Genomic DNA, 25,355 nt, shown 5'->3' on the forward strand with positions numbered 1-25,355 from the left:
GGGGACTTCCTTGGGGCATGTCCTTTAGAGAGAAGTCAGGGAGGACAGGGTGTTCCGGGGCCTGCTCTTCGGAAAGGTCCACAGCGCAGCTCCTTGCGTGTTGCTTGCCAGCTCTGAGGGGGGATATGATAGAGATGTTTAAAATCATGAGAGGTCTAGAACGGGTAGATGTGAATCAGTTATTTACTCTTTCGGATAGTAGAAAGACTAGGGGGCACTCCATGAAGTTAGCATGGGGCACATTTAAAACTAATCTGAGAAAGTTCTTTTTTACTCAACGCACAATTAAACTCTGGAATTTGTTGCCAGAGGATGTGGTTAGTGCAGTTAGTATAGCTGTGTTTAAAAAAGGATTGGGTAAGTTCTTGGAGGAGAAGCCCATTACCTGCTATTAATTAAGTTGACTTAGAAAATAACCACCGCTATTACTAGCAACGGTAACATGGAATAGACTTCGTTTTTGGGTACTTGCCAGGTTCTTATGGCCTGGATTGGCCACTGTTGGAAACAGGATGCTGGGCTTGATGGACCCTTGGTCTGACCCAGTATGGCATTTTCTTATGTTCTTATGTTCTGCCCTTTGCAGTGCCAGCAAAAGTTCCCATAATGCACTTTTTACCCCCAGAGAAGGAAAGTTTTTTCATCCCCCGGTTTTACTTGCTTAATTACCCAGGTAAAATATTTTGAAAACTGCCCTCAAAATTGCTTTCCTGATTCAACCTGTTGGGTGGGAGGTTTTCTTAGTTTCTGTTTTTTTTTGCTCTGTTTCGAACGTGTGCGTTAACACTTTTGAAAGGCAAAAGTTTTACATTAGCTTCCTCTCTTTTATTATTAAATCCTCTCTTTTATTAATTCCTCTCTTTTATTATGTTCCCTCTGCCCTGCCCCTATTTCCTTCTCTCTCGAAGGCTGTGGCTTGAAATATGAACCTTGGGCCGTGTTTCTCCTCCTTTTTGCAGCTGGTTGCCAAAAAACCTGCTGCCTGGGCCTGTTGTCAAAGAAGAAGATGCCAACTCAGCAAAGCAAAGGTTGATCTAGCTCCTTGCCTCCACTGAGCCTGCAGCGCAGTCTGCTCTGCTGTGCCTGTCCGAGAATGCCTGCGAGCAGCCTGGGTTCGGGAAGGCTCTGTGCCACCTGGGCCCCCAGAGTCAGCACGAGGGCTCACTGCAGGGCAGCAAGGAGCCTGAAACTGGAGTACGACGCAGTCGTCGTGGGAGGAGGTACAGCACAGTAGCAGCAGCTGGGTACTGCGTGGCAGCGGCAGGAGCAGATGAAATGATTCAGGCAGGGCAGCGGTAGCATATCTACAGCACAGAAATGTAAGCGGTGTGTGAAGCCAGTGGTGCTCAGGGAGGTGAGCTCTGTATTTTGGGCTAAGAAAAAGGGAAAGGCAGCTAGTGGGCGGAGAGGGAAAGTTCAGACTTGCAACAGGCAGGCCCTTCATTTATGAAAGGCTTTGCCCCATTTTGTGGGCAGAACCTTTTAGAACGCGGGCCTGGGTCTTTTCATTTGGGCAGAGCCGTGATTTGAGTTCATAGAGCTTGTTCCGGATGCATGTGATTCCAGCATAGCCCCACACAGTTTGCCTATGGAGGGTGGCATGACATGCAGAGCGCCGAATGAGAGAGCTGGGCTGTGGTCCAGAGTCACTGCTCTTCTTCACAGAAGGGGAGAGGAAGAGGAAAGAAATACTGCATCTTAAGTCAGACATCACTTAGTAAAGAAGTGCATAGACTGTATGCATTATCTGATCTGGCTGAGGACTTATTCTGTACCGCCCCGGCCATCCCCATCTCGCCTTCAAATATAAACAATGCAAGGATCAAACCTCCTTCAAGGAGTTTCTCAAGGTGAGGGTGAAACATGGGGGCACTAAGGCTGAATTGTTTAAGTTTCAGCACATTTTCAGGCGTGGCTTAGCTGGTCCCACTGGGTTAACACCTATCAGGGGAAAAAATAAAGCTCAGTGTTCAGATATCCTCCTTCCACTCGTTTAGCCCGCCTTGGCCGCGTTATCTACCACAGAAAGCTGGATTGGGGATAAACTTTCCAGGGTGCATGTCCCCGGATAACTACCAATGCAGGAAGAGAGAGCTCCCAGAGAAGTATGATACAATAAGTTTCCTTTATTTTATATAGCAAAGTTTCATTTTGATATCATAATAGGGTATATACAAATAGCTCTCTTCCTGGGGAAACTATCGAACAGTCACCTGATACCAGGAGCTGGGGCAGAGTGTTCCTTTCATATAGACTAACACTTTGTGCATGCACACCTGCGTGATTGTCGTTAATCAATTAAGTAGGTCAAGTAGCCTATGCCTCCATTCTGTCTACACCATATCCTTCACCCCCATAGTTTGTCAAAAGTTATATTCCAGGCAGAATGCCAACCAAGCACTTGGTGTCCTTCAGTCATGGCAAGTTTTTCCCTTCAGCTGCAGTTAACCACATACTGTATTTTCTCCTCTCAGCACTTTCTTACTATGATAACAGTAAATATCTCACAAGTTGGCCAGGCCTGTAATCACAGATGTCTCTACATCTTACAGGGAGACATGGATAGAGCAAATTGGTGGAGCAATAGCACTATATACAAAGGATAGCATAAAAGATTGATAAAAGTCCTGCAGGAAACAAAATGCATTGTGGAATCCCTGTGGATAGAAATTTCATATGTCATGGGGAAGAATATAGCAGTAGGGCTATACTACCCTCCAGCTGACCAGGATGAAGAAACAGACAGTTAAATATAAACAGAAATTATGTAAATAAAATTGGTAACCCAATAAGAGGAGTTTTCAATTACCCTGGTATGGAATGTGTAAATGTCAGTGCTTGCGAGGGACATAACCAATACAGATGCCATAAAATGAGCAGGAGATAGATACTGTGGATCAGTGGAGGCTAGAGGATGGAAATGTCTGAAGACATGGGGTAACATTAACTTCTGCATGGGGTAAACCTGCACAAAGAGGCAGTTACTAGGCTAAGCAAATTATTGAGCAGACTGGACAAATCATTTGGGTCTTTATCTGCCATCATTTACTATGTTACTATGTTAATATGAAGCAGCTGGTATAATGGTGATGGGGCCACTTAGCAATAGTTATCATAACACAACTAAATTTGAAATAATCACTGGAGGGAGGACAATAAATAAAATTAGTGAAGTACATTTAACTTCAAAATGGTAGACTGATAAAATGAAGAAATTAGAAAAAAAAAACCCTAAAAGAGTTGCAAAAGTTAAAAGTTTGCATGAAGCATGGACATTATTTAAAAATACCATCTTGGCAGCCCAGATAAAATTTATTCCATGCATTAAATACGAATGAAGGAAAACCCCACAATTGCCAGCATGGTTAAACGGTGAAATGAAAGAAGCACTTAAAAGCAAAGGACATCTTTCACAAAATGAAAAGCAGATCCAAATGAGGAAAATAGGAAAGAATATAAGCATTTAGTCTTTTCAGGAAACTAAAAAATCGTGGTCTAGGAGGCAATGACCTATTATGGATTAAGAGGTCATTGGAGAATGTGGATAATCGTGATCCAGTGGATTTAGTGTATTTGGATTTTCAGAAGGTGTTTGACAAAGTCCCCCTTGAAAGACCCCTCAGAAAAATAAAAAGTCATGGGATAGGAGTCAATGGCCTATTGTGGATTGCAAACTGGTTAACAGATAGGAAACTGTAGGATTAAGCGGTCAGTTTTCTCAGTGGAGAAAGGTAAAACAGTAGAATACCTCAGGGATCTGTACTGGGGCAGGTGCTTTTTATTATAAATAATCTGGAAAAGAGAATGATGAGTAGGTGATCAAATATGCAGATGACACAAAATTACTCCAGAAGCGGACTATGAAAAATCGTAAGAAGACCTTGCAATACTGGGAGATCATCAGGCAAAAAATGACAGATGAAATTTAATGTGGACAAGTACAAAGTGATGCACATGGGAGAAAAATAACCCGCACTGTAGTTACGTGATGTCAGGTTCCATATTACATATGAACATAAGGCTTGCCATATTGGGTCAGACCAAGGGTCCATCAAACCCAGTAACCAACGGTGGCCAAGCCAGGTTACAAGTACCCGGTAGGTTCCCAAGGGCTAGATAGATTCTAAGCTGCTTATCCCAAGAATAAGCAATGTATTTCTGCAGTTCTCCCTTAATAATTGTTAATAGACTTTTCCTCTCTGTCCAAACCTTTTTTAAATGCAGCTATACGAGTAGCTTTCACTCATTCTCTAGCAATGAATTCCAGACCTTAATTATACATTGAGTAAAAAAATATTGTCTCTTATTAGTTTTAAATGTATTACCCAGTAACTTCATTGTGTGTCCCCTGGTCTTTGTACTTTTCAAAAGAGTAAACAACTGATTAAAATTTACTCGTTCCATTCCACTCATTATTTTATAGACCTTTATCATATCTCCCCTCAACCATCGCTTCTCCAAGCTGAAGAGCCCTAACCTCTTCAGCCTTTCTTCATAGGGGAATTGTTCCATCCCATTTATCATCTTGGTCGTCCTTCTCTGTACCTTTTCTAATTCTGCTATATCTTTCTTGAGATGTGGTTACCAGAACTGAACACAATACTCAAGATGAGGTCGCACCATGGAACGATACAGAGGCATTATGATATTCTCTGTTTTATTCTCCATTCCTTTCCTAATAATCCCTAGCATTCTATTTGCTTTCTTGGCTGCTGCTGCTGCTGCTGCACACTGAGCAGAAGATTTCAACATATTTTCAACTATGACACCTAGATCCTTTTCCTGAGTGGTGACTCGTAATGTGGAGCCTTGCATTTTATAGCTATAATTTGTGCTGCTCTTCCCTATGTGCATCACTTTGCATTTGTCTGCATTAAGTTTCATTTGCCATTTCCATGCCCAGTCTCCCTCTTTTGCAATGTCCTCTTGCAATTTCTCACAATCCTCTTGTGATTTGACAACTTTGAATAATTTTTTGTCATTGACAAATTTGATCACCTCACTTGTTGTTCCCATTTCCAGGTCATTTATAAATATATTAAAAAGCATTGGTCCCAGAACAGATCCCTGGGGCGCTCCACTATTCACCTTTTTCCATTGGGAAAATTTACCATTTAGCCCAACTTTCTGTTTTCTATCTTTTAACCAGTTGGCAATCCACAATAGGACACTGTCACCTATCCCATGACTTTCTAATTTCCTAAGAAGTCTCTCATGAGAGACTTTGTCAAATGCTTTCTGGAAATCTAGATACACTATAATCAACTGGCTCACCTTTATCCATGCGTTTATTTACGCCTTCAAAAAGATGTAACAAATGTGTTAGGAAAGACTTCCCTTGCCTAAATCCATGTTGGTTTTGTCCCATTAAACTATGTTTATCTATATGTTCAGCAATTTTGTTCTTTATGATTGTGCCAGACAAAATGGTAGACACTGTCATCAGATGCACTGCTCTGAAATTTCCTGGATCAGCCCTCAATTCCTTTTTAAAAATTGGTGTTACATTGTCAACCTTCCAGTCTTCAGGTACCATAGATGATGTTAGTGATAGTTTACAAATTTCCAATACCAGGTCTGCAATTTCTCAGTTCTTTCAGCTCTTTGGGATGTATACCATCTTGTCCAGGTGATTTGCTACTCTTTAATTTTGTCAATTTGCCTTAGTACATCTTCCAGGTTCACTGAGATTCATATCAGTTCCTCTGAATCATCACCTTTGAATATGATTTCTGGCATGAGAATATCTCTTAGTCAAAACAAAGGATACTGTAACACCACAATTTACATACTGAAATTACTGATCACCACAAGTGAGGGAACATTTTTTTAATTATACCAGACCTCATAAACAGGCATAGTTTGTAATGCTAAATAGCATATATTCAAGTTTGCCAGATTTTATAATCATAGGTCATTGATTGATCTTTTCGATATACTTTTTGGTATGCTTTCGTGAAACCATTGCACCAATAGTGAAGATAAAATATCTCTTACATGTTCCTCGGTGAATACTGAAGCAAAGTATTCATTTAGTTTCTCTGCTATGGCTTTATCGTTCCTAAGTGCTCCTTTTACCCCTTGATCATATAATGGTCCAATTGACTCCCTCACAGGTTTTTTTACCTTGAATATACCTGAAAAAGTTTTTATTATGATTTTTTGCTTCCACAGCAAGCTTCTTTTCAAATTCTCTCTTTGCCTTCCTTATCAATGCTTTGCATCTGATTTGCCAGTGCTTATGCTGTTGCCTGTTTTCTTCATTTGGATCCCTTTTCCATTTCTTGAAAGATGTTCCTTTAGATATTATAGCCTCTCTCACCTCATCTTTCAACCATGGTTGTAGTCATTTAGCCTTCTTTCCACCTTTTCTAATGCACGAAATACATCTGTTCTAGGCTTCCAAGATGGTATTTTTAAACATCCATGCCTGAGCTAAACTCTTAACCTTTGAAGTTGCTCCTTCCAGGTTTTTCCTAACCATTTTCCTCATTTTATCAGTCATCTTTTTGAAAGTTAAATGCTGTCGAAAAGGAGTTACCACCCAGGCAAAGGATCTGGGAATCATTGTGAACAATACTTTGAAATCCTTGGCCTAGTGTGCAGTGGCGATCAAAAAAGCATACAATGTTAGGAACTATTAGGAAAGGAATGGAGAATAAAACAGAGAATTTCATAATAACTCTGCATTTCTCCATAGTGAGACTACACCTAGTATACTATGTGAAATTCTGATCACCACATCTCAAAAAAATATATAGCTGAACTGGAAAAGATATAGAGAAGGGTACCGAAATGATAAAGGGGCTGGATTGTCTCCCCTATGAGAAAAGACTGAAGAGGTTAGGGCTGTTCAGCATGGAGAAGAGATAGCTGAGTGGAGATACGATAGAGGAGTATAAAATCATGAGTGGAATAGAATAGATAAATGTGAATCGGCTATTTACTCTTTCAAATAATACAAAAACTAGGGGACATGTCATGAAGTTAGTAAGTAGAACAATTAAAACAAATCAGAGAAACCTCTTTTCCACTCAATGCACAGTTAAGCTCTGGAATTGATTGCTGGAGGATGTGGTAAATGTAGTTAGTGTAGCTGGGTTTAAAAAGGTTTGGACAAGTTCTTGGAAGGAGACGTCCATAAACTCTTAATAACCAGACAGACTTGGGGAAAGCCACTATTTATCCCTGGGTGTTAGCAGGATGGGATCTATCTAATTTTTGGTACTTGTGACCTGGATTGGCACTATTGGAATCTGGATCGTGGGCTTGATGAATCCTTAGTCTGACCCAGTAAAGCAATTCTTATGTTTTTGAATTGGTATCCAGTTAAATGACAGGAAATAGAATAGGACTAAATCATCAGTTTTCCCAGTGGATAAAGGTAAATAGTGGAGTGCCCCAGGAATCTCTATTGAGACCAGCGCCTTTTAACATATTCATGAATGATCTGGAAAAGGGAGCAGTAAGTGAGGTGATCAAATTTCTAGATGAAACAAAGTTGTTAAAATATGAGTTTATTGTGAGAAATTGCAGGAGGTCCTTAGGGAACTGGGTATCTAAATGGCAAATGAAGTTTAATATGGACATGTGCAAAGTGTTTGCTTGTTTATGAGGATGTACTTTTGTTTATCTAATTTGTTGCTTATCTAAGTGTTGTATCCCTCTGGTTGTAGCTTTATTATATTGTTACACCATTATTTATTTAGGCTGTTTGTTTATGTACAGAAAGTGCTGTTTATTATGTTGTTGTATCTATATTTACTTTCTTGAAGCTGTTGCACCTTTTTACTTAGCTGCAGTACCCTGAATTGGGTGAACAATTGTTCAAAAGTGGGGATAATGCATCCTAATAAATAAGACAGTGTTACGCTTGGGCTGAGTTCAGGGGTAGTGAACACCACCCAAAAGGGTGGCTCCAGGTGGAGAGAGACAGGGATGGATGGAAACCGTGTCTGGGTCCCGGCTGGGTCAGGGCAGACAGCAAGTAGCAGTGTCTGGGTCTAGGCTGGGTCAGGGCAGGCGGCAGATAGCAGTGTCTAGGTTCAGGCTGGGTCAGGGCAGGAGGCAGAGCAAGGCAGGTCAGAAGGCCCGTAGGCCACACACACACAGAAGGCCCGTAGGCCAGACACCGTAAGCGGGGCAAGGCAGGTCAGAAGGCCCGTAGGCCACACACCGTAAGCGGGGCAAGGCAGGTCAGAAGGCCCGTAGGCCACACACACACAGAAGGCCCGTAGGCCACACACCGTAAGCGGGGCAAGGCAGGTCAGAAGGCCCGTAGGCCACACACACACAGAAGGCCCGTAGGCCACACACCGTAAGTGGGGCAAGGCAGGTCAGAAAGCCCGTAGGCCACACACACACAGAAGGCCCGTAGGCCACACACCGTAAGCGGGGCAAGGCAGGACAGAAGGCCCGTAGGCCACACCCACACAGAAGGCCCGGCCACACACAGTAAGCAGGGCAGAGAGCCCGTAGGCCAAACACACACAGACAGTAGAGCAGAGGGCCCATAGGACTGCACGCACAGTAAGCAAGGCAGGGCAGGGCAGGGCAGAAGGTCCGAAGACCATACACAGCACAAGGTAGAAGGCCCGAAGGCCGCGCAAGGCAAGGCAAGGCAAGACAAGACAAGGTAGAAGGCCCGAAGGCCGCGCAAGGCAAGGCAAGGCAAGACAGAAGGCCCGAAGGCCGCGCAAGGCAAGACAAGACAGAAGGCCCGAAGGCCACGCAAGGCAAGGCAAGACAGAAGGCCCGAAGGCCGCGCAAGGCAAGGCAAGGCAAGACAGAAGGCCCGAAGGCCGCGCAAGGCAAGGCAAGACAGAAGGCCCGAAGGCCGCGCAAGGCAAGGCAAGGCAGAAGGCCCGAAGGCCGCGCAAGGCAAGGCAAGGCAAGACAAGACAGAAGGCCCGAAGGCCGCGCAAGGCAAGGCAAGGCAAGACAGAAGGCCCGAAGGCCACGTAAGGCAAGACAAGGTAGAAGGCCCGAAGGCCGCGCAAGGCAAGACAAGGTAGAAGGCCCGAAGGCCACGCAAGGCAAGGCAAGACAAGGTAGAAGGCCCAAAGGCCACGCAAGGCAAGGCAAGACAAGGGAGAAGGCCCGAAGGCCACGCAAGGCAAGGCAAGACAAGGGAGAAGGCCCGAAGGCAAGGCAAGACTAGGCTAGGCAAGGCAAAGCAAGGTCAAAGGACCACACGCACAGCAAGCAAGGAAGGCTAGAGCAGGGAGCCCAGGCGAGCTTGATGCCAAAGCACTGAGGGAACTGTCAGGCAGGGTTATAAGGGAAAGCCCAGAACATAGAGAGGAGAAGGGAGATAGACTGGGCCTGTCAGGAGAGCCAGCTCTAGAGGGACCCCTGGTGGTGAGGCGGTTGCACAGCAGCCATAGCCGTAACAGACAGAGGTTTATAAAATCATAAACTGGGTGAAACATGTAAATCAGATATTTACCCTTACAAACAGTAGTAAGAGCAGAGGGGTCACTTTAACAATTGGCAGATTGGATAACATTTTTTTCCCTTAGTAAACGATCAAGCTGAAGAATGTGTTGCCAGAAGAAGTTACCAAGGCCTCTGCCACAAGGGTTGGAACAGTTTCCTGGAAGTACAGTCCATAAGCAATTATTAACCAAGATAGACTATAGAAATCCACTGCTTACCCCTGGGAATGAGATCTGCTGGGTACTTACGATACAGAATGGGCACTGTCGGAGATAGGATGCTGTGCCTGGTGAGCTCTTGACCTGACCTAGCATGGCACATCTGCATTTGCAATTAACATTCTCAAGTGTCAGCTGACTCAAAAAAAACTGGCTAAACTGGAAAGCTCCCCAAGGGAAGTGCAGTGCTAAAAAGTAGTGTTAGAGATGCTCTGGCAGGAACAATAACTGACGAATCTTAAATCGGCTGCCCGTGTAAAAGTCGCCACTTACACGCGTGGCCGGGCCCTTTTGAAAAGGTGCGCAGTGCATGCAGGACTCGGCCCTGCTCGTAAGTGTCGATACGTGCACAATGGCTGGACCCTGAAAAAGAGGAGGACCAGGGGCGTAGGAGGGGCATTAGCCGCTGTCCCGGGGAAGCACTCGCCGGCAGTCGGCTGGTGCATACAGACTACTTCTGCTTCAGGGGAGTAATAAGTTGTAAAACAAAAAAAATGTAAGTTTCTGGGATGGGTTAAGGGGTTTAGGGAAGTTCTCTCCCAGTCCGCTCCTTAATGAGAGCGGACTGGGAGGGAACGGGGAAGGCCCGATTGCGTCGCAACGCGTAATCTAATAAAAATTTCCCCCTTGCGTGCGCTGCCCGCACATGCATGCGTGGATTTTAAAATCCAGCACGCATGTGCATGCGGCCAACGGATTTTATAACATGCACGTGCTGGCGCATGCATGTTATAAAATCCAAGCATCGATGTGTGTGCACACCTTTTAAAATCTACCCCTAAGGTTCCAGTAGAAAGCAGCTATCTAGGTGATATGTGGCTTGAGGCATTCCCTTTTTTTCCCTGGTGGGTACTTGAGTTCATACTGAACCTGTCAGGGGGATCGCTCATTCCCATAGCAGCTCCTGAGTAGGCTCAGTCAGGCCAATGCAAGACAGCTGCGCGCACTGGTTAACCCGTGGTTGGACGTGTGTTCACAACCCTTTTTGCTATAAGGGGATTAGAGCATCCAAAACATGCATCCAACCCCTCTGCAAAGCTAAGAGCGCTCATCACATCTAAATTCATGTTGATGAGGCTATTAGCTATTCTCCCTGATGCGAAAAAAAAGAAAAAAAAAGCGCGCCCGCACACGTTTACTCTCCAAAATTAAACGCCTGCCCCAGATCAGATGTTAATTTTTCAGCAGCCCAAAAAGTGTACAGAAAAGCAGAAAACACCACGTTTCTGTACTTCCTCCAAATTAGTATCATGGCGATATTAATTAGGAGGAACAAAAAGGAGAACGTTTAAAAAAAAAAAAAAGTGTGCTGGCAGTAATGTTAGGAAAAGGGACGCTCAATTTTACGAGCGTCCGTTTTCCTAATCCGCTGACAGCCACCTCTCCTGGGCGCCCGTTGCTTTAGGGGCGCACAATTTCCCCTAGCGCCTCCTTTTTACCTTGGCAGCCAATTTAAATGTTAAATCTGGCGCCCCGGCGAGGTCAACTGGTGTTAGGAGAGTGGGTGCTCAATCATGAGCATCCGTTGTCCCTTCGCCAATATTGCATCAAGCTGAGTGTGAACAGGTCAGAGGGAATCCAGAGCAAAACTCTAGATCCTGGAAGACGATAAGTTTGGATCATGAGGTTATGTTTTCGTTCTGAGCATGTGCAGTGCTATGAATATGGAGTGAGGCACCCTCTCTCTCTCATGTGAGTTACATTGCTCCTTTAAACCTCTCCCTTATTGTTTTCGATATAATTCTATTTTTATCATCTCTCTTGCAGGGCACAATGGACTAGTTGCGGTATGTATTTGAACTACTTGTATTTTTTGCTATTCTTTTTAAAACAGAAAAGTTTTATTTCCGATCTAGACTCTATGTAAGAAAAACTTAGCAAAAACTATTGGGGTAATTTTGAAATGCCCATGTAACAGCAAAGTTCACTAGAATTTTTTTTTTTACTTGAGGACTGTGCATCAGTTTTCAAAGTGAAAGCAAAGGCTTACTTTCATTTTGAAACCTGCTGCAGGTTCAAAGGACCCACAGACATTTGCAGCTGCTTTTTCTGTTATTATCCTTGCATGGCCTGAACATGCCCTCAGAATTGCCTCTTCCCAGTGCCTTGTGGGAGGTCAATTTTCAGATGGCTGATATTACTTTATTTATTTGTTTTAAACTTAAATTTATAAAGCCGCCCCTTCAACATGGCCCTAGGTGAATACGTAACATACAAATAATATTGAACATAAAACATAAAAGACCAATTCACAGTACAAGCTGGAACACAGCCATGCCCACAAGGGTTCGGACTGGTCCTCAGGAGGCTCAAAAGGGGTTGCTGGGAAAAGCCCAGTGTTTAGACAACTAAATGGCAGAGGCCTGCAGGGTGATGCAAGACTCCCAAGGTGATCCATCTGGAGCATGGCAGGTAGGCAGAATGTCTGAAAGACCTCCACGTTGGTATATCTGGGGCATGACATCTAGGCAGAGTGGCAGCTATAGTTACCAGGTAGACCCTGCCTACACCTGTTTGCTCAGCACAGCCATATATTTGAATGGGCCATAGACTTGAATAGGAAACATAAATGAATGAGATGAAAAGTCTGTTTCATTTGTGGGCACCCTCCATTTGTATCAGGGGTCCACCAATGAAATGAAAATGGACATATTTGTTGCATTTTACTCATTTGTTTCAAACGAATGCACATCCCTACCAATAACCATTGTGGACTTACAGGCAGCATACCTACAGAAATCTGGAGTGAACACTGTAGTATTAGAGAGGCGACATGTGATTGGAGGAGCTGCAGTGACGGAGGAAATTGTGCCAGGTAAGAACTCAAGTTATTTCCTATTTTTGGAAGTTCCAAAATTCTATTTAAACTATGAAAGTACCCGTCCTACATTTTTAAAGACAGAAAAAAGTATTTGGGAGACTGAGTAAGTGGCAGATGAGGTTCATTGTTAGGTGTGGTATGATGTACCTGGGAGAGAATAACTCTTGGCAGATTGCACTCTGAATGGAAGAAAACTGAAGGTCATTCTTGGGAAAAGGATGTAACACAAAAACCAATCCATAGAAGCTTCCAAAAAAGCAAACGAGAATGCAAAACAAATTTTGCTAGTCAGAAACAAGATGTAATTGTTCCCATATAGAAAGGCAGTAGTCTACCCATATTTGGAATATTGCTTATAGTTTTGGTTATCACACTAGAAGGCTGAGGTAATAAGATGCGCTTGGCTGTGTGCACACATTAACACATTTGTGTGCATGTTTTTGTGCATACAACTTTACTTCTGATTTAACAAGGAGTTTAGCATACAAACGTAAAACTGTGTGCAAAAATTTGTATTCCAAGCAAATCCCATTTTAATCAAGACTAAGGTTGCCAACTAGCCTCCAGATTTTCAAGACAGATTGATCCAGTCCTGGTTTTACCCCATTGCATGCTGGAACTTATTCTGATTTCCCTATTGCATTCCCTAAGAAAAACAAGACTAAGTACCTGCATGCAAAGGAGTAAAACTAGGACTGGATCAACCTGTCCTGAAAATCTGGAGCCAATTGGCAACTCTAATCAAGGCATTAGCTATTGCTTCCCAATGCATAGAGATGCATAGGCTTTATTCATGCTTTCATAAACGTGAAAATTTAACTCCTGGTCATAAGTGGACTAAAGTTTCTGGGGCTATGTTAGTCTATGGGACTGAACCTGGAGTTCGTGGTGTGGGGGTGCTGTATTCTGGTTTATGCATGTAAATGGAGAAATTACTTACCTGATAATTTCGTTTTCCTTAGTGTAGACAGATGGACTCAGGACCAATGGGTATAGTGTACTCCTGTTAGCAGTTGGAGACGGATCAGATTTCAATCTGACGTCAGCCCCTAGTACATATACCCCTGCAGGAAGTGCAGCTCCTCAGTATTCTTCCTTGCAAAGCATTGTGGATATATGTGTGACTGACTGATTGATTAACTTGATTAACTTGAACTGGTTGGTTGACTATAGCTGGAGACCGCCAGTGTGCCCAACTGGAAAGCGTCGACACCCGGCAGGGTGGATGCCCTATGGAAATGAAAGCATGGCTTACCCTTGAATCGTTGAAGGACCATGTATAGTGGCAGCCGAGGGTGGGCTGCTGAGTCCATCTGTCTACACTAAGGAAAACGAAATTATCAGGTAAGTAATTTCTCCATTTCTAGCGTGTAGCAGATGGACTCAGGACCAATGGGATGTATAAAAGCTACTCCCGAACTGGGTGGGAGGCTGCCCGTAGTCCATTAAGGATTGCTCTTGCAAATGCTGTGTCCTCCCGAGCCTGAACATCCTGACGGTAGAATCTGGAGAAGGTATGGATGGAGGACCACGTTGCCGCCCTGCAGATCTCGGCAGGTGACAGCATTCTAGTTTCTGCCCAGGAAACCGCCTGGGCTCTGGTGGAATGGGCCTTGACCTGTAGAGGTGGTGGTTTTCCCACTTCTACGTAGGCCGCCTTGATGACTTCCTTGATCCAGCGGGCAATGGTTGCCCGCGAGGCCGCTTCCCCTTGCCTCTTTCCGCTGTGAAGGATGAAAAGGTGGTCCGTCTTTCGTACTGGTTCCGACATTTCCAGATATCTGGATAGGAGTCTGCCGATGTCGAGATGGCGCAGACTACGGGCTTCTTCCGACTTCTTCAAGCCGTCCATCGCAGGTAGTGAGATGATTTGGTTAAGGTGGAAGTGTGAGACCACTTTGGGGAGGAAGGAGGGAACCGTGCGTAGCTGAATGGTCCCTGGGGTGAGTCTGAGGAATGGCTCACGACAGGACCTGTAGCTCTGAGATGCGGCGGGCCGAGCACACGGCCAGCAAGAACACCGTCTTCAAGGTTAACAGACGGAGGGACAGGCCTCGGAGGGGTCTGAAGACGGATCCCGCTAGGAATTCCAAGACGAGGTTGAGGTTCCACAGGGGCACTGGCCACTTTAGTGGTAGGCAAATGTGTTTGACTCCTTTCAGGAAGCGTGATACATCTGGGTGCGAGGCTAAGCTGTCGTTCTCGCTCCTGGAACCGTAGCATGACAAAGCGGCCACCTGTACCTTGATGGAGTTGAGGGACAGACCCTTCTGTAGTCCGTTCTGTAAGAATTCCAGGATCACGGGAACTTTAGCGGAACGTGGTTTGACATTGTGGTCTTCGCACCAGGCCTCAAAGAGTCTCCAGATCCTTATGTATGTTAGAGATGTGGAGAACTTGCGTGCTCGGAGGAGAGTATCTATTACTGCCCCCGAGTATCCCCTTTCTCAGGCGGGCCCTCTCAATGGCCAGACCGTAAGAGAGAATTGAGCTGGGTCCTCGTGGAGGATGGGACCTTGTTGTAGCAGGTCTCTGTGTGGAGGCAGGGGTAGTGGATTCCCTGCCAGTAGTCTTCTCATGTCTGCGTACCAGGGTCTTCTTGGCCAGTCCGGGGCCAGCAGAAGAACTAGCCCCCTGTGCCACTGAATCTTGTGAATGATTGCGCCCAGCAAGGGCCACTGCGGAAAGGCGTATAGCAGGGTCCTTGGTGGCCAGGCCTGTACCAGGGCGTCGATCCCCTGGGACTGCGGATACCGCCTGCGGATGAAGTATCTGGGTACTTGAGCGTTGGATCTGTTTGCTAGAAGATCCATGTCTGGAGTCCCCCACCGATTCACTATCATCTTGAAGGCTGTGGGTGACAGCTTACATTCTCCTGGGTTTAGACTTTCCCTGCTGAGGAAGTCTGCCGTGGTGTTGTCCTTCCCGGCGATGTGGACGGCGGAGATGTCCTGGAGATTTGCTTCCGCCCAAGCCATCAGAGGGTCTATTTCTAAGGACACCTGTTGGCTTCTGGTTCCGCCCTGCCGGTTGATGTAGGCCACCGTCGTGGCGTTGTCCGACATCACTCTGACTGCTTTGTCTCGAAGTCTGTGGGCAAACCGCAGGCAGGCTAATCTGACCGCCCGTGCTTCTAGGCAGTTGATGTTCCACCCCGCCTCTTCTTCGTTCCACCGCCCTTGGGCAGATAGTCCCTAACTGCTATGGAGACGGAAAATACTGAGGAGCTGCACTTCCTGCAGGGGTATATGTACTAGGGGCTGACGTCAGATTGAAATCTGATTCGTCTCCAACTGCTAACAGGAGTACACTATACCCATTGGTCCTGAGTCCATCTGCTACACGCTAGGAAAACATGATTTGTGTAGAAATTGTGTTTTATACACACAAAACATGACTAATGCACACAAAATATGGTTTATGCCAAGGCTTCCCAAACCTATCCTGGGGACCCCACAGCCAGTCAGGTTTTCAAGATATCCACAATGAATATGCATGAGATAAATTTGCATATACTGAGTCTCCATTGTATGCATCCTGGATATCCTGAAAACCTGACTGGCTGTGGGATCCCCAGGTCAGGATTGGGAAGCCCTGGTTTATGCAATAAGGTCATGTTTTGTGCACAAATCATATTTTTTGAGCACTTTTTTTTTTTTTTAACTGCTGATGCATTAGCATACCATTAGCTTCCTGCATCAGGCATTAGCTCTTTTTTTAGTGCAAGTAAACAAAATGTGCACTAAAGTTCCATTTTTTAAATGTTTTATTACATCTGGGTCTAGATAAGAGAAAAGTCAGCAATTAGGGCTGTGTAAGGAAGAGCTATTACAATGGTACATGAATTATAGAAGTGCAGCTACAAAAACAGACCAACTAAATTTGCATAGCCTATAATATAGTGAATTCAAAAAGGAGAAATGACTACTTATCTAATAATTTCCTTTTGAAGGGTTTAATAAACATGTGGATAAAGGTGAACCAGTAGATGCAGTGTATCTGGATTTTCAGATTGTGTTTGACAAAGTTCCTCATGAGAAACTTCTCAAAAAACTAAAATGTCGTGGGATAGGAGGTGATGTCCTTTCGTGGATTACAAACTGGTTAAAAGGAAACAGAGCAGGATTAAATGGTCAATTTTCTCAATGGAAAAGGGTAAACAGTGGAGTGCCTCAGGGATCTATACTTGTTGCTTTATGTTACGATCCCCCCTGTTGCTGCGCTACAGGAGGTATCTCACCTTTTCACTGGAGGCCGCTCCGAAGCCAGGGCCTCGCCTGCGCTCTATCCGGGACTTGCTCCAGGGCCTGAGAGGCCTAGCTGTTCCTGAGGCCTGCCTGTGGCTTGCATAGCTGCGTTTGGACTTCCTGTTTGGTGACGCCCTTCTCCCTAGGGGCCGGCCCGCAGCTCTCTACCCCAGTTAAAGGGCCAGCAAGGGGCGGTCCTGGCAAACTCCTCCCAGGGAGTTACCCACTTCAGCTCTATAAAAGGACTTTCTTGTCAGTTCCTCAGGGCCTTCGGATTGAGCACTACAGTCGTCTGTACCTTTGCCTTGATTCAGGTCCTCCGTGGTCTTGCTTGTGTTGATGGCTCCTTGTCCTGTCTTGCCTTGATGTCGCCTTCGGATTGAACACTACAGTCGTCTGTACCTTTGCCTTGATCCAGGTCCTCCGTGGTCTTGCTTGCGTTGATGGCTCCTTGTCCTGTCTCTGTCCTGATGTCTGCCTCCGGATTGAGTACTACAGTTGTCTGTACCTTCTCCTCGATCCAGGTCATCCGTGGTCTTGCTTGTGTTGATGGTGCCTTGTCCTGTCTTGATTCCTGTTCCAGTCCGTTCCTTGATGTGTTTCCTGATGTCTGTTCCGGATGTGCCATGATGTCTGTTCCTGAACCCATGCCTGATCCAGTTCCCGCCGTTCCTTCCTGCTTGAGGCTGCCAGGAGTGCAGCAACCTTTCCTGCTTGAGGCTGCCAGGAGTGCAGCAACCTTCCCTGCTTTGGCTGCCAGGAGTGCAGCAACCCACCGCTTCCTCTTCCCTGCGCGTGTCACGCTCCCGCGTTTGTGGGACAGGGTGGTCCGTGACCAGTCCAGCCGTGCTGGCTGTGTAGGGCGCCTTGAGAGACAGTGCCCATGTCTTGCCGTGGCCCAAGGGCTCACCACCCGCTTGAGACGACCGCGCTCCGCGCGCGCTCGTAACAGCTTTACATCAACTGAACGATGACATCAAGGATAACAACATCTTACACCTAAACCAACATGGCTTTAGAAAAGGTCATAGCACCGAAACACTTCTTCTGTCATCCTTTGACTCCAACATAGACTACATTCTCATACTTTTGACATCTCCGCCACTTTCGATACCTTAAACCATGAAATCCTTTGCAATAATCTTCAAAACATTGGTATCACCGATAAAGTCCTTGATTGGTTAAAATTCTTTTTACACTATCGTCCCCAACAAATCAATTTCAAACAGTACCATTCTAATCTATACTACACCGATTCCGGAGTACTGCAAGGATTCGCACTCTGCTATTCTATTTAATATTTATCTACTTCCACTGTGTCAACTTCTATCAAGTCTAAATATAAATTACAAAATCTACGCAGATGACATTCAATTCATCCTCCCATATGATTCATCCTGGAATCACACCTTTTGTTTAGCCACAATTTACCTACAAACAGTAAATACCTGGTTAATGCACAATCGTCTAACTCTCAACACAGATAAAACTGAAATCATACACCTGTCTACCATTCCTAATTCCTCTGCTGAACTCATCTTTAATAATTGCCACATACCCAAACGCAGTCATGCCCGCAACCTAGGTGTCTACATTGACTCCAAGTATCCATATCCACTCATATCACATCTATCACAAAAGCATCATTCTACAAAATTTACCTACTCAAGAATCTCAAACCATTATTTCCTGTTGACTTCCGATATATTCTTCAGTCTCTCATTCTAACGAACTTCAACTATTGCAATTCTTTATACATAGGCCTTCCTGACTATACATTGCAACTGCTGCAATTGAGCCAGAACTGCGCCGCCAGACTTCTTATTCATATCCACTTTAGAAACCACATAACCCCACCCTCGCTAAACTCCACTGGCTACCCTTTCACCAATGAATCCAATATAAAATCCTAATGGTAATCTACAACTTGTTAAACAATACCTCATCTTTATGGTTATGCTCCACTTTACGCATTTATCAACCACCTCGTCATTTACGCTCTGCAGACAAAAACGTTTACAAATTCCTACAGTAAAAACAGCCAGACTAAACTTAACACGCAACTGTGCCTTTTCAGTTGCCGGACCAACAATATGGAACTCCTTATCCAATCACATTGGTCAACTCTCCACAAAACTTGACTTCAAAAAAAGCAGTTAAAACATATCTATTCTCACAAGCCTTTCCTAATCCATAACCCCGGTCAAACAACCCAAGGTACCACCTTCATGTTTTAACCAGAGATTGAACTTTGTGTTTTATTCAATGTTTTATTCTTGTTTTTAGTCCTTTATAATGATTATGTATGTTACTTTCTCATTTGTAAACCGCCTAGATCTACTTCATGTATGTATATGCAGTATATAAAACTTTCTAAAGAAATAAATGGTGCTTTTCAATATATTTATAATTGATCTGGAAAGAATATGATGAGTGAGGTAATCAAATTTGCAGATGACTACAAAATTATTCAGAGTAGTTAAACAAGTGGATTGTGATAAATTGCAGAAGGACCTTGTGAAACTAGAAGGTTGGAATGCACAGTGGCAGATGAAATTTAATGTGGACAAGTGCAAGGTGATACATATAGGGAAAAGTAACCCATGCTGTAGTTATGATGTTAGGTTCCATATTATGAGCTACACCCAGGAAAAAGATCTAGGCATCATAGTGGATAATACAAGGAGATTCACTGGAAAGAGGTCCCGAATATTCTGTAATAACTCTCAATAGGATGAAGCAATCTGAACGAAACAATGTGCGATGTACTCCTCAATATATGGAGTTTCGAACAAGCCAGGATTCCCCCATGTCGGAGCGATGAGGTAGGCGCCGGACAGCCATCGTAACTTTTAACCTCCATTTGCAAGATTGAGCAACGTGTCACATCAGCAAAGAACATAGTAGAAATTGAGTCCTTTTTCGGCAATAGGGTAATTTCAAAGGGGCTTTGGTCATCAAGGTCACCAGATCTGACACCACCAGACTTCTTCCTTTGGGGTATGCTCAAAGAAAAAGTCTATCGGAAAAAGCCTCGCACTGTGGAAGATTTGAAGGAAAACATCCAACGTGAAATTGCTGCTATTCCCCCCAGTATGCTCGCAGACACGTTCAGGAACATGGAGCGTCTCATCGAAATGTGTCTGGCGGAAGACTGTGATTACTTCCAGCATCGCAGGTAATGCAAACGATCACACATACGTCAAGGTATGTAGCATATTTGTTTGGTTCAGAGTGCATCATCCTAATGGAAGTTATAACAGAATATTTGGGGCCTCTTTCAAGGGAATCTCCCTGTACATTGAAATCATCGGCTCAGAGTGCTGCGGCAGTCAAAAAAGCAACTAGAATGTTAGGATTTATTAGGAAGTGAATGGTGAATAATACAGAAAATATCATAATGCCTCTGTATCGCTCCATGGTGAGACCGCACCTTGAGTACTGTGTACACTTCTGGATGCTGCATCTCAAAAAAGATAGTTTCACTAGAGAAGGTACAGAGAAGGGCGACCAAAATGATAAAGGGGATGGAATAGCTTCCCTATGAAGAAAGACTAAAGAGGTTAGAGCTGTTCAGCTTGCAGAAGAGACAGCTGAGGGGGGGGGAGGGATATGATAGAGATCTTTAAAATCATGCAGTCTAAAATGGGTAAAATGTGAATCTGTTATTTACTCTTTTGGATAATAGAAGGACTGGGGGCATTCCATGAAGTTAGCAAGTAGTACATTTAAAACTAATCGGAGAAAATTCTTTTTACACTCAATGCACAATTAAGCTCTGTAATTTGTTGCCAGAGGATGTGGTTAGTGCAGTTAGTGTAGCTGAGTTTAAAAAAGAAGGTTTGGATAAGTTCTTGGAGGAGAAGTCAATTATCTGCTATTAATTACCGTAAGTTGACTTAAGGAATAGCCACTGCTGTTACTGGCATCAGTAACATGGGATCTACTTAGTGTTTGGGTACTTGCCAGGTACTTGTAGCCTCGATTGGCCACTGTTGAAAATAGGATGCTGGGCTTGATGGACCCTTGGTCTGATCCAGTATAGCAATTTCTTATGTTCTTAAGCATTTTGTACTAAGCCCTGAGCTGCTTTTTTTTGTTTTCAGGATTTAAATTCTCTAGAGCCTCCTATCTCCTAAGCCTGCTGCGGCCTCAGATTTATAAAGATTTGGAGTTGAAGGTAATGATTTTGATTCTATATGAGCAAATAAAGAAGTGTAGGGCAATGTATTCCTTGTACATTGTATGAGGGGCATAGCTACCAGAGGGGGAGTGGCCTCAGGGGCTCTGCCCCCTCATATTTGGCTCATTTGGACCCCTAGTAGCAGAATCATGTCACATCCAAGTCAGCCCATAAGAAGTCTAGCAGTTAGAGAGCCTGGAGGCACTGGAATCACTACATTTAAAAGGCTAACTTGAACAGGGAAACATTGTTTTTCAAGCTAGTCCTGTAAAGATGAGGCCATCAAAGTATTTGTATACTTTTATCAGATGTTTTATATATTGTATATTTTATTAAATAGTGTACATTGCTTTGTGATTTTTATCTGTAAAAATAATTGATAAATAACAAATGAAATGACGTGAAATTTAATTATCCCTCCTCTTCTCAGAACCTTCAGAATTCTGGAATGCCTATCACGACTGGAAACCTGTTCACATAACTGCTCTTTATGCATGTGTTAAGCTCCAAGAGATTAACACATGGATAAAGTAGTTGTTAAAAACCACAGAGGGAGAGTGACAGACAGCCAGGGCAGGGAGAGTGAAAAGACAGAAAATACAGATTGTTGTCAGAAATTAAAGGGTTTTATAGCCACTGTTGTGAAGACCCACACAGAATGGGGAAGGAATGGGGACTGGGTGAGGGGCTAGTACAATGCCCCCCCACCCCCACCACACACACACACACACACACACACACACACACACTATCCTGGCTGCATCCCTTCATTGTATCCTGTATTGTTTTGCTTCTGTAGATAGATTCTACTTTTGGAGCCTCATTCATCAAGGACTTTCTCACATTCTTGACTGATGGGATAAATCTTTAATAAACTGAGCCTTCAGGTGCTGCTGGTTCCTATAGTGCAGAGTTCAGATTGGTCCCAGAGGAAGCTATAATCTTTTCAGTTTGAACCAAGATAAGAATTATCTAAACATACTGGGTGACTCATCAAGCTGCGCTAGGGCTATAATGCGCGTTAAACAGCATATACTGTACAATAAATGCTGTATATCACATGATATAGCCCTATTGCAGCAATTTCATGGCGATACCTATTCCCTTTTGCACAATTATTAATCTATCGTGGGAGCACGAGATCCTAATGCAGGTCCTGATGCTCCCTCGGTAGATTTAAATGGCCCTGTGGCCCACCATGGCACCCCTTAGAATTACTGTAAACATCACTTGGGGGGCGGGGGGGTCTAATAAGACCTCTCCCCCTCACACTGGGGTTGTCAACCACGATTATTTGCACTGAGAGGGAGGTAAGAAGACTTGCCGGCTCAGTCACACTAACTGGATCCTGGATCCCAGACCCCGAACTGAGGGTTTTTGCATTAGGAAGGAGGGACGAAGACTTGCCGGCTTGGCCACGCTACCCGGCCCCCAGATGGAGGGTTTCTGAGAGGGAGGACATGCTGGCTGGGGTGCTCTCCTTTTTACTGTGAAGTTTAAGTCTTGCCTTTGAGCAGGTGTTAAATTTCCCACATATTAAAAGTCGTCATGCTAGGCTGCCTCAGCCATAGCGTGCCTCCTTGCCTTGCAGGTAATAGCTAATTAGGCTATTACCTACAATTTGCATGTACTCGTGTTAGGCACTGCTATTACTAGCAATGGTAACATGGAATAGACTTAGATTTTGGGTTCTTGCCAGGTTCTTATGGCCTGGATTGGTCACTGTTGGAAACAGGATGCTGGGCTTGATGGACCCTTGGTCTGACCCAGTATGGCATGTTCTTATGTTCTTAAGCATGCCACAGATTTTTTTAGCAAAGGGCTTTAGCACTAAAAAAACTCTAATTACATACCTGGGGCAAGGTTAGCGCCAAAAACCCCACACTAAAACCCAAGTAAAAACCTGTGATAGGCTTTGTGCACCTTATTACATTGGCCTCAGTGTTTATGGAGTCTCTTAGCCTGTTACCCTGCACGTCAGGGTAGTGCTGAGGAAAGCCCATTGGAGATTGAAATCCTTGGGAGGATTATTAGGCTGGAAGCAGTAAAGTGTTGACGAAAAAACAGGGATGGGTACCCGCTAAGAGTTTGAAAGATAACTGCTGAGGGAGTCTTTCCTGATATCAATGCAGGCACCGACAGGTGGAAGGTGCTCCGAGAAAAATCACAATATTTGGAAAACTATTTGCTTTTTAGATAGTACAGTGGCAGGACAGTATAGTAAACAAAATTGTCAAGATTCTCCCCTCCCCCTCACCGAAATTTGTGTTCCACTCCCAAGGTGATAGTACTGTTTGCAGTTTTTGAAAGCTTCTCCTTATTTAGCCGATAGCCACACCCACCCATTTATGACTCCAAATAAATGAGGTAACACCTTTTTATTTCTAAAAAAAAGTGTGAAATAATGAAATAAATATTAGGCTGAAAGGGGAGAGCTAGAGATATCACGAAACGAGGAAGTGAGAGCCAAAGAACAGGCAAGTTCAGTTTTTTCAAGGCTTGAGAGTTCCATTTGGTACCGATGGGACATCAGATGTCAGACTGCTGGAACTCTAGTTTTAACGTTGAGCACCGAGCTTTGAAGGTGGCCGGTTCTCAGTTTACAGTGCTGCGGCTCAAAGAGGATAACTGACAAAAAAAAATTTGTTCTTTGTTGTTTTATTTATTAAATGCGAGTTCGCCCTTGACTTGTCGCGTAAACTGTGGTTGCTGTTGGTTTTATTATCTTCAGAAACATGGTTTGAAGGTGTATTTGCGAGACCCTTACTCCTTCACACCAATGCTTGAGGAAGGAGTGGGCGGAAAACCCCCCAGGTCCCTCCTCCTGGGAGGAGACGTGGCAGGAAGCCAGAGACAGATCGCTCAGTTCTCCCAGAAGGATGCAAAGGTATGAACAGAACACAGGGAACATATCGGAATGCATACTCATGAAAAGAGCACAAAACATCCTTCCTGTGCAAGTTAAACCTAAGGATGGTGCCCAGTATGAATGCAGTGTGTGTGATACAAGTAAAGTGCAGAATGTGGATAACATGCACATATTTCAGTTACATTATTATTGTAGAATGTATTTAATGAATGCATCTCATCCATAGCGTGGAACAAAAATACACAGATCATAAGTAGCACCACAAGAAGCGAATATATATAAACAGAAAAATGGTCACAAATCAGAGAATTTGGGAAGGAAAACAGATTTTCCATGTCATTGAACAGAGACCAGGGACCAATGAACATGGAATTAGAGCCGGCTCTCGAAAACAAGGCAAAAAGGGAAACGAAAAGCAGAACAGAGCACATCGTGAGAGTGTGAAGAGGCATGAGAAAAGGCCCAGTCATCGACACAAGAGGCTAGCTGATTGGGACAAACAGACGAGACAGCAGCAATAATCCGTGCAGGAGAAGAGGAGCGTTTACCTCAGAGAGGTGGTAGCAGAAACAGTGAAAAACATAAGTGGATTTAGGCGAGGTCAAAATACATTGAGTTTTATAGTGTTGGAATACATGTAAATGCAAAAAGGAGAGGGCTGTGGGGATCTAAAATGACACCAGGAGGAGGAGGATGATGGAGGAACGGCAAATCAAGAAAAGAAACAGAAAAGGGGAAGATCTGGAGATGGGGACCCTGGAAGCAGCAAAGCTGTATATAAAAGCTTCCAGCTCAGGAAGTGAAGAGAGATGCTGAGTGTGAGAAGGGGCAGGAGAAGAATCCACTGATGGAGGGACCTGGAATGAACAGACACGGCACCTAAAATCAAAGTTAAAATGAGATTATCGAGAGGACATGTGCTGAAGGAAAGAGAATAGGGCCAATCGCCAGCCCTGGAGAGTGGCCATTCTAATTTTCCTCTTAGCACAGAAAGTCCAAATTTCAAAACTGTCCATGTACGCATTTGTGCACGTAAGGGGACCCGCCGAGATTGAAGCTGGCATTTTATAAACTATGTGGCTATAACCGCACCGTGTATTTCTGCTCTCACAGTACATGCATATATTTGTAATGCAAGGACATGCATACTTTCTCTACCCCTTTTATAAACTAGTCTTATATGTCAATAACTGGACCTTTTCTCATGCCTCTTCACACTCTTGCATTGTGTGTACATACATTTTAAGCACGTAATAATTATAACAATGCATGCACAATAAGCCAGAATTAAATGCGGATTATTTTTATGAAGCACGTGCCTACTCCATTTCAGAAAATATTTACTTGTACGTGCGCTTGGAATCACCAGTTCGCCCATTCCTCCAGCAATTCACCCTGAACCTCCACCAGTTCACCCATACTGTCCACCCAAATACTACAGTGCAATTTCAGTTGTGTGCGTCAATTAACAGATGTGAAAGCGTACAAAACAAGTTCGGTAATAACCGAGCATACACCGCTTACAAACTAAAAACTTGTGCACATACTTCCAGACCTCACCATCAAAACATCCCTTTTT

General features: G+C 44.2%; 1 protein-coding gene across 3 annotated transcripts in view; it reads left to right on the top strand.

The window, feature by feature from the left end:
- The first annotated feature begins 1,027 nt into the window (after positions 1 to 1,027).
- The window catches only part of PYROXD2 (pyridine nucleotide-disulphide oxidoreductase domain 2), a 97,742-nt gene continuing 73,414 nt past the window's right edge, over positions 1,028 to 25,355 (top strand). Inside the window, exons 1-5 of one of the 3 annotated variants that reach the window (XM_029610112.1) lie at positions 1,028 to 1,220; positions 11,424 to 11,443; positions 12,378 to 12,471; positions 20,831 to 20,904; positions 23,639 to 23,794. In XM_029610112.1, the coding sequence (XP_029465972.1) occupies positions 1,094 to 1,220; positions 11,424 to 11,443; positions 12,378 to 12,471; positions 20,831 to 20,904; positions 23,639 to 23,794 (471 nt within the window). In that variant the 5' untranslated portion in view covers positions 1,028 to 1,093. The remainder of the gene's footprint in view (positions 1,221 to 11,423; positions 11,444 to 12,377; positions 12,472 to 20,830; positions 20,905 to 23,638; positions 23,795 to 25,355) is intronic. The other 2 variants (XM_029610110.1, XM_029610109.1) reach the window with 2 other exon arrangements.

This window comes from Rhinatrema bivittatum, chromosome 7, assembly GCF_901001135.1.
Source record: "Rhinatrema bivittatum chromosome 7, aRhiBiv1.1, whole genome shotgun sequence".
Taxonomy (NCBI): Eukaryota; Metazoa; Chordata; class Amphibia; order Gymnophiona; family Rhinatrematidae; genus Rhinatrema; species Rhinatrema bivittatum.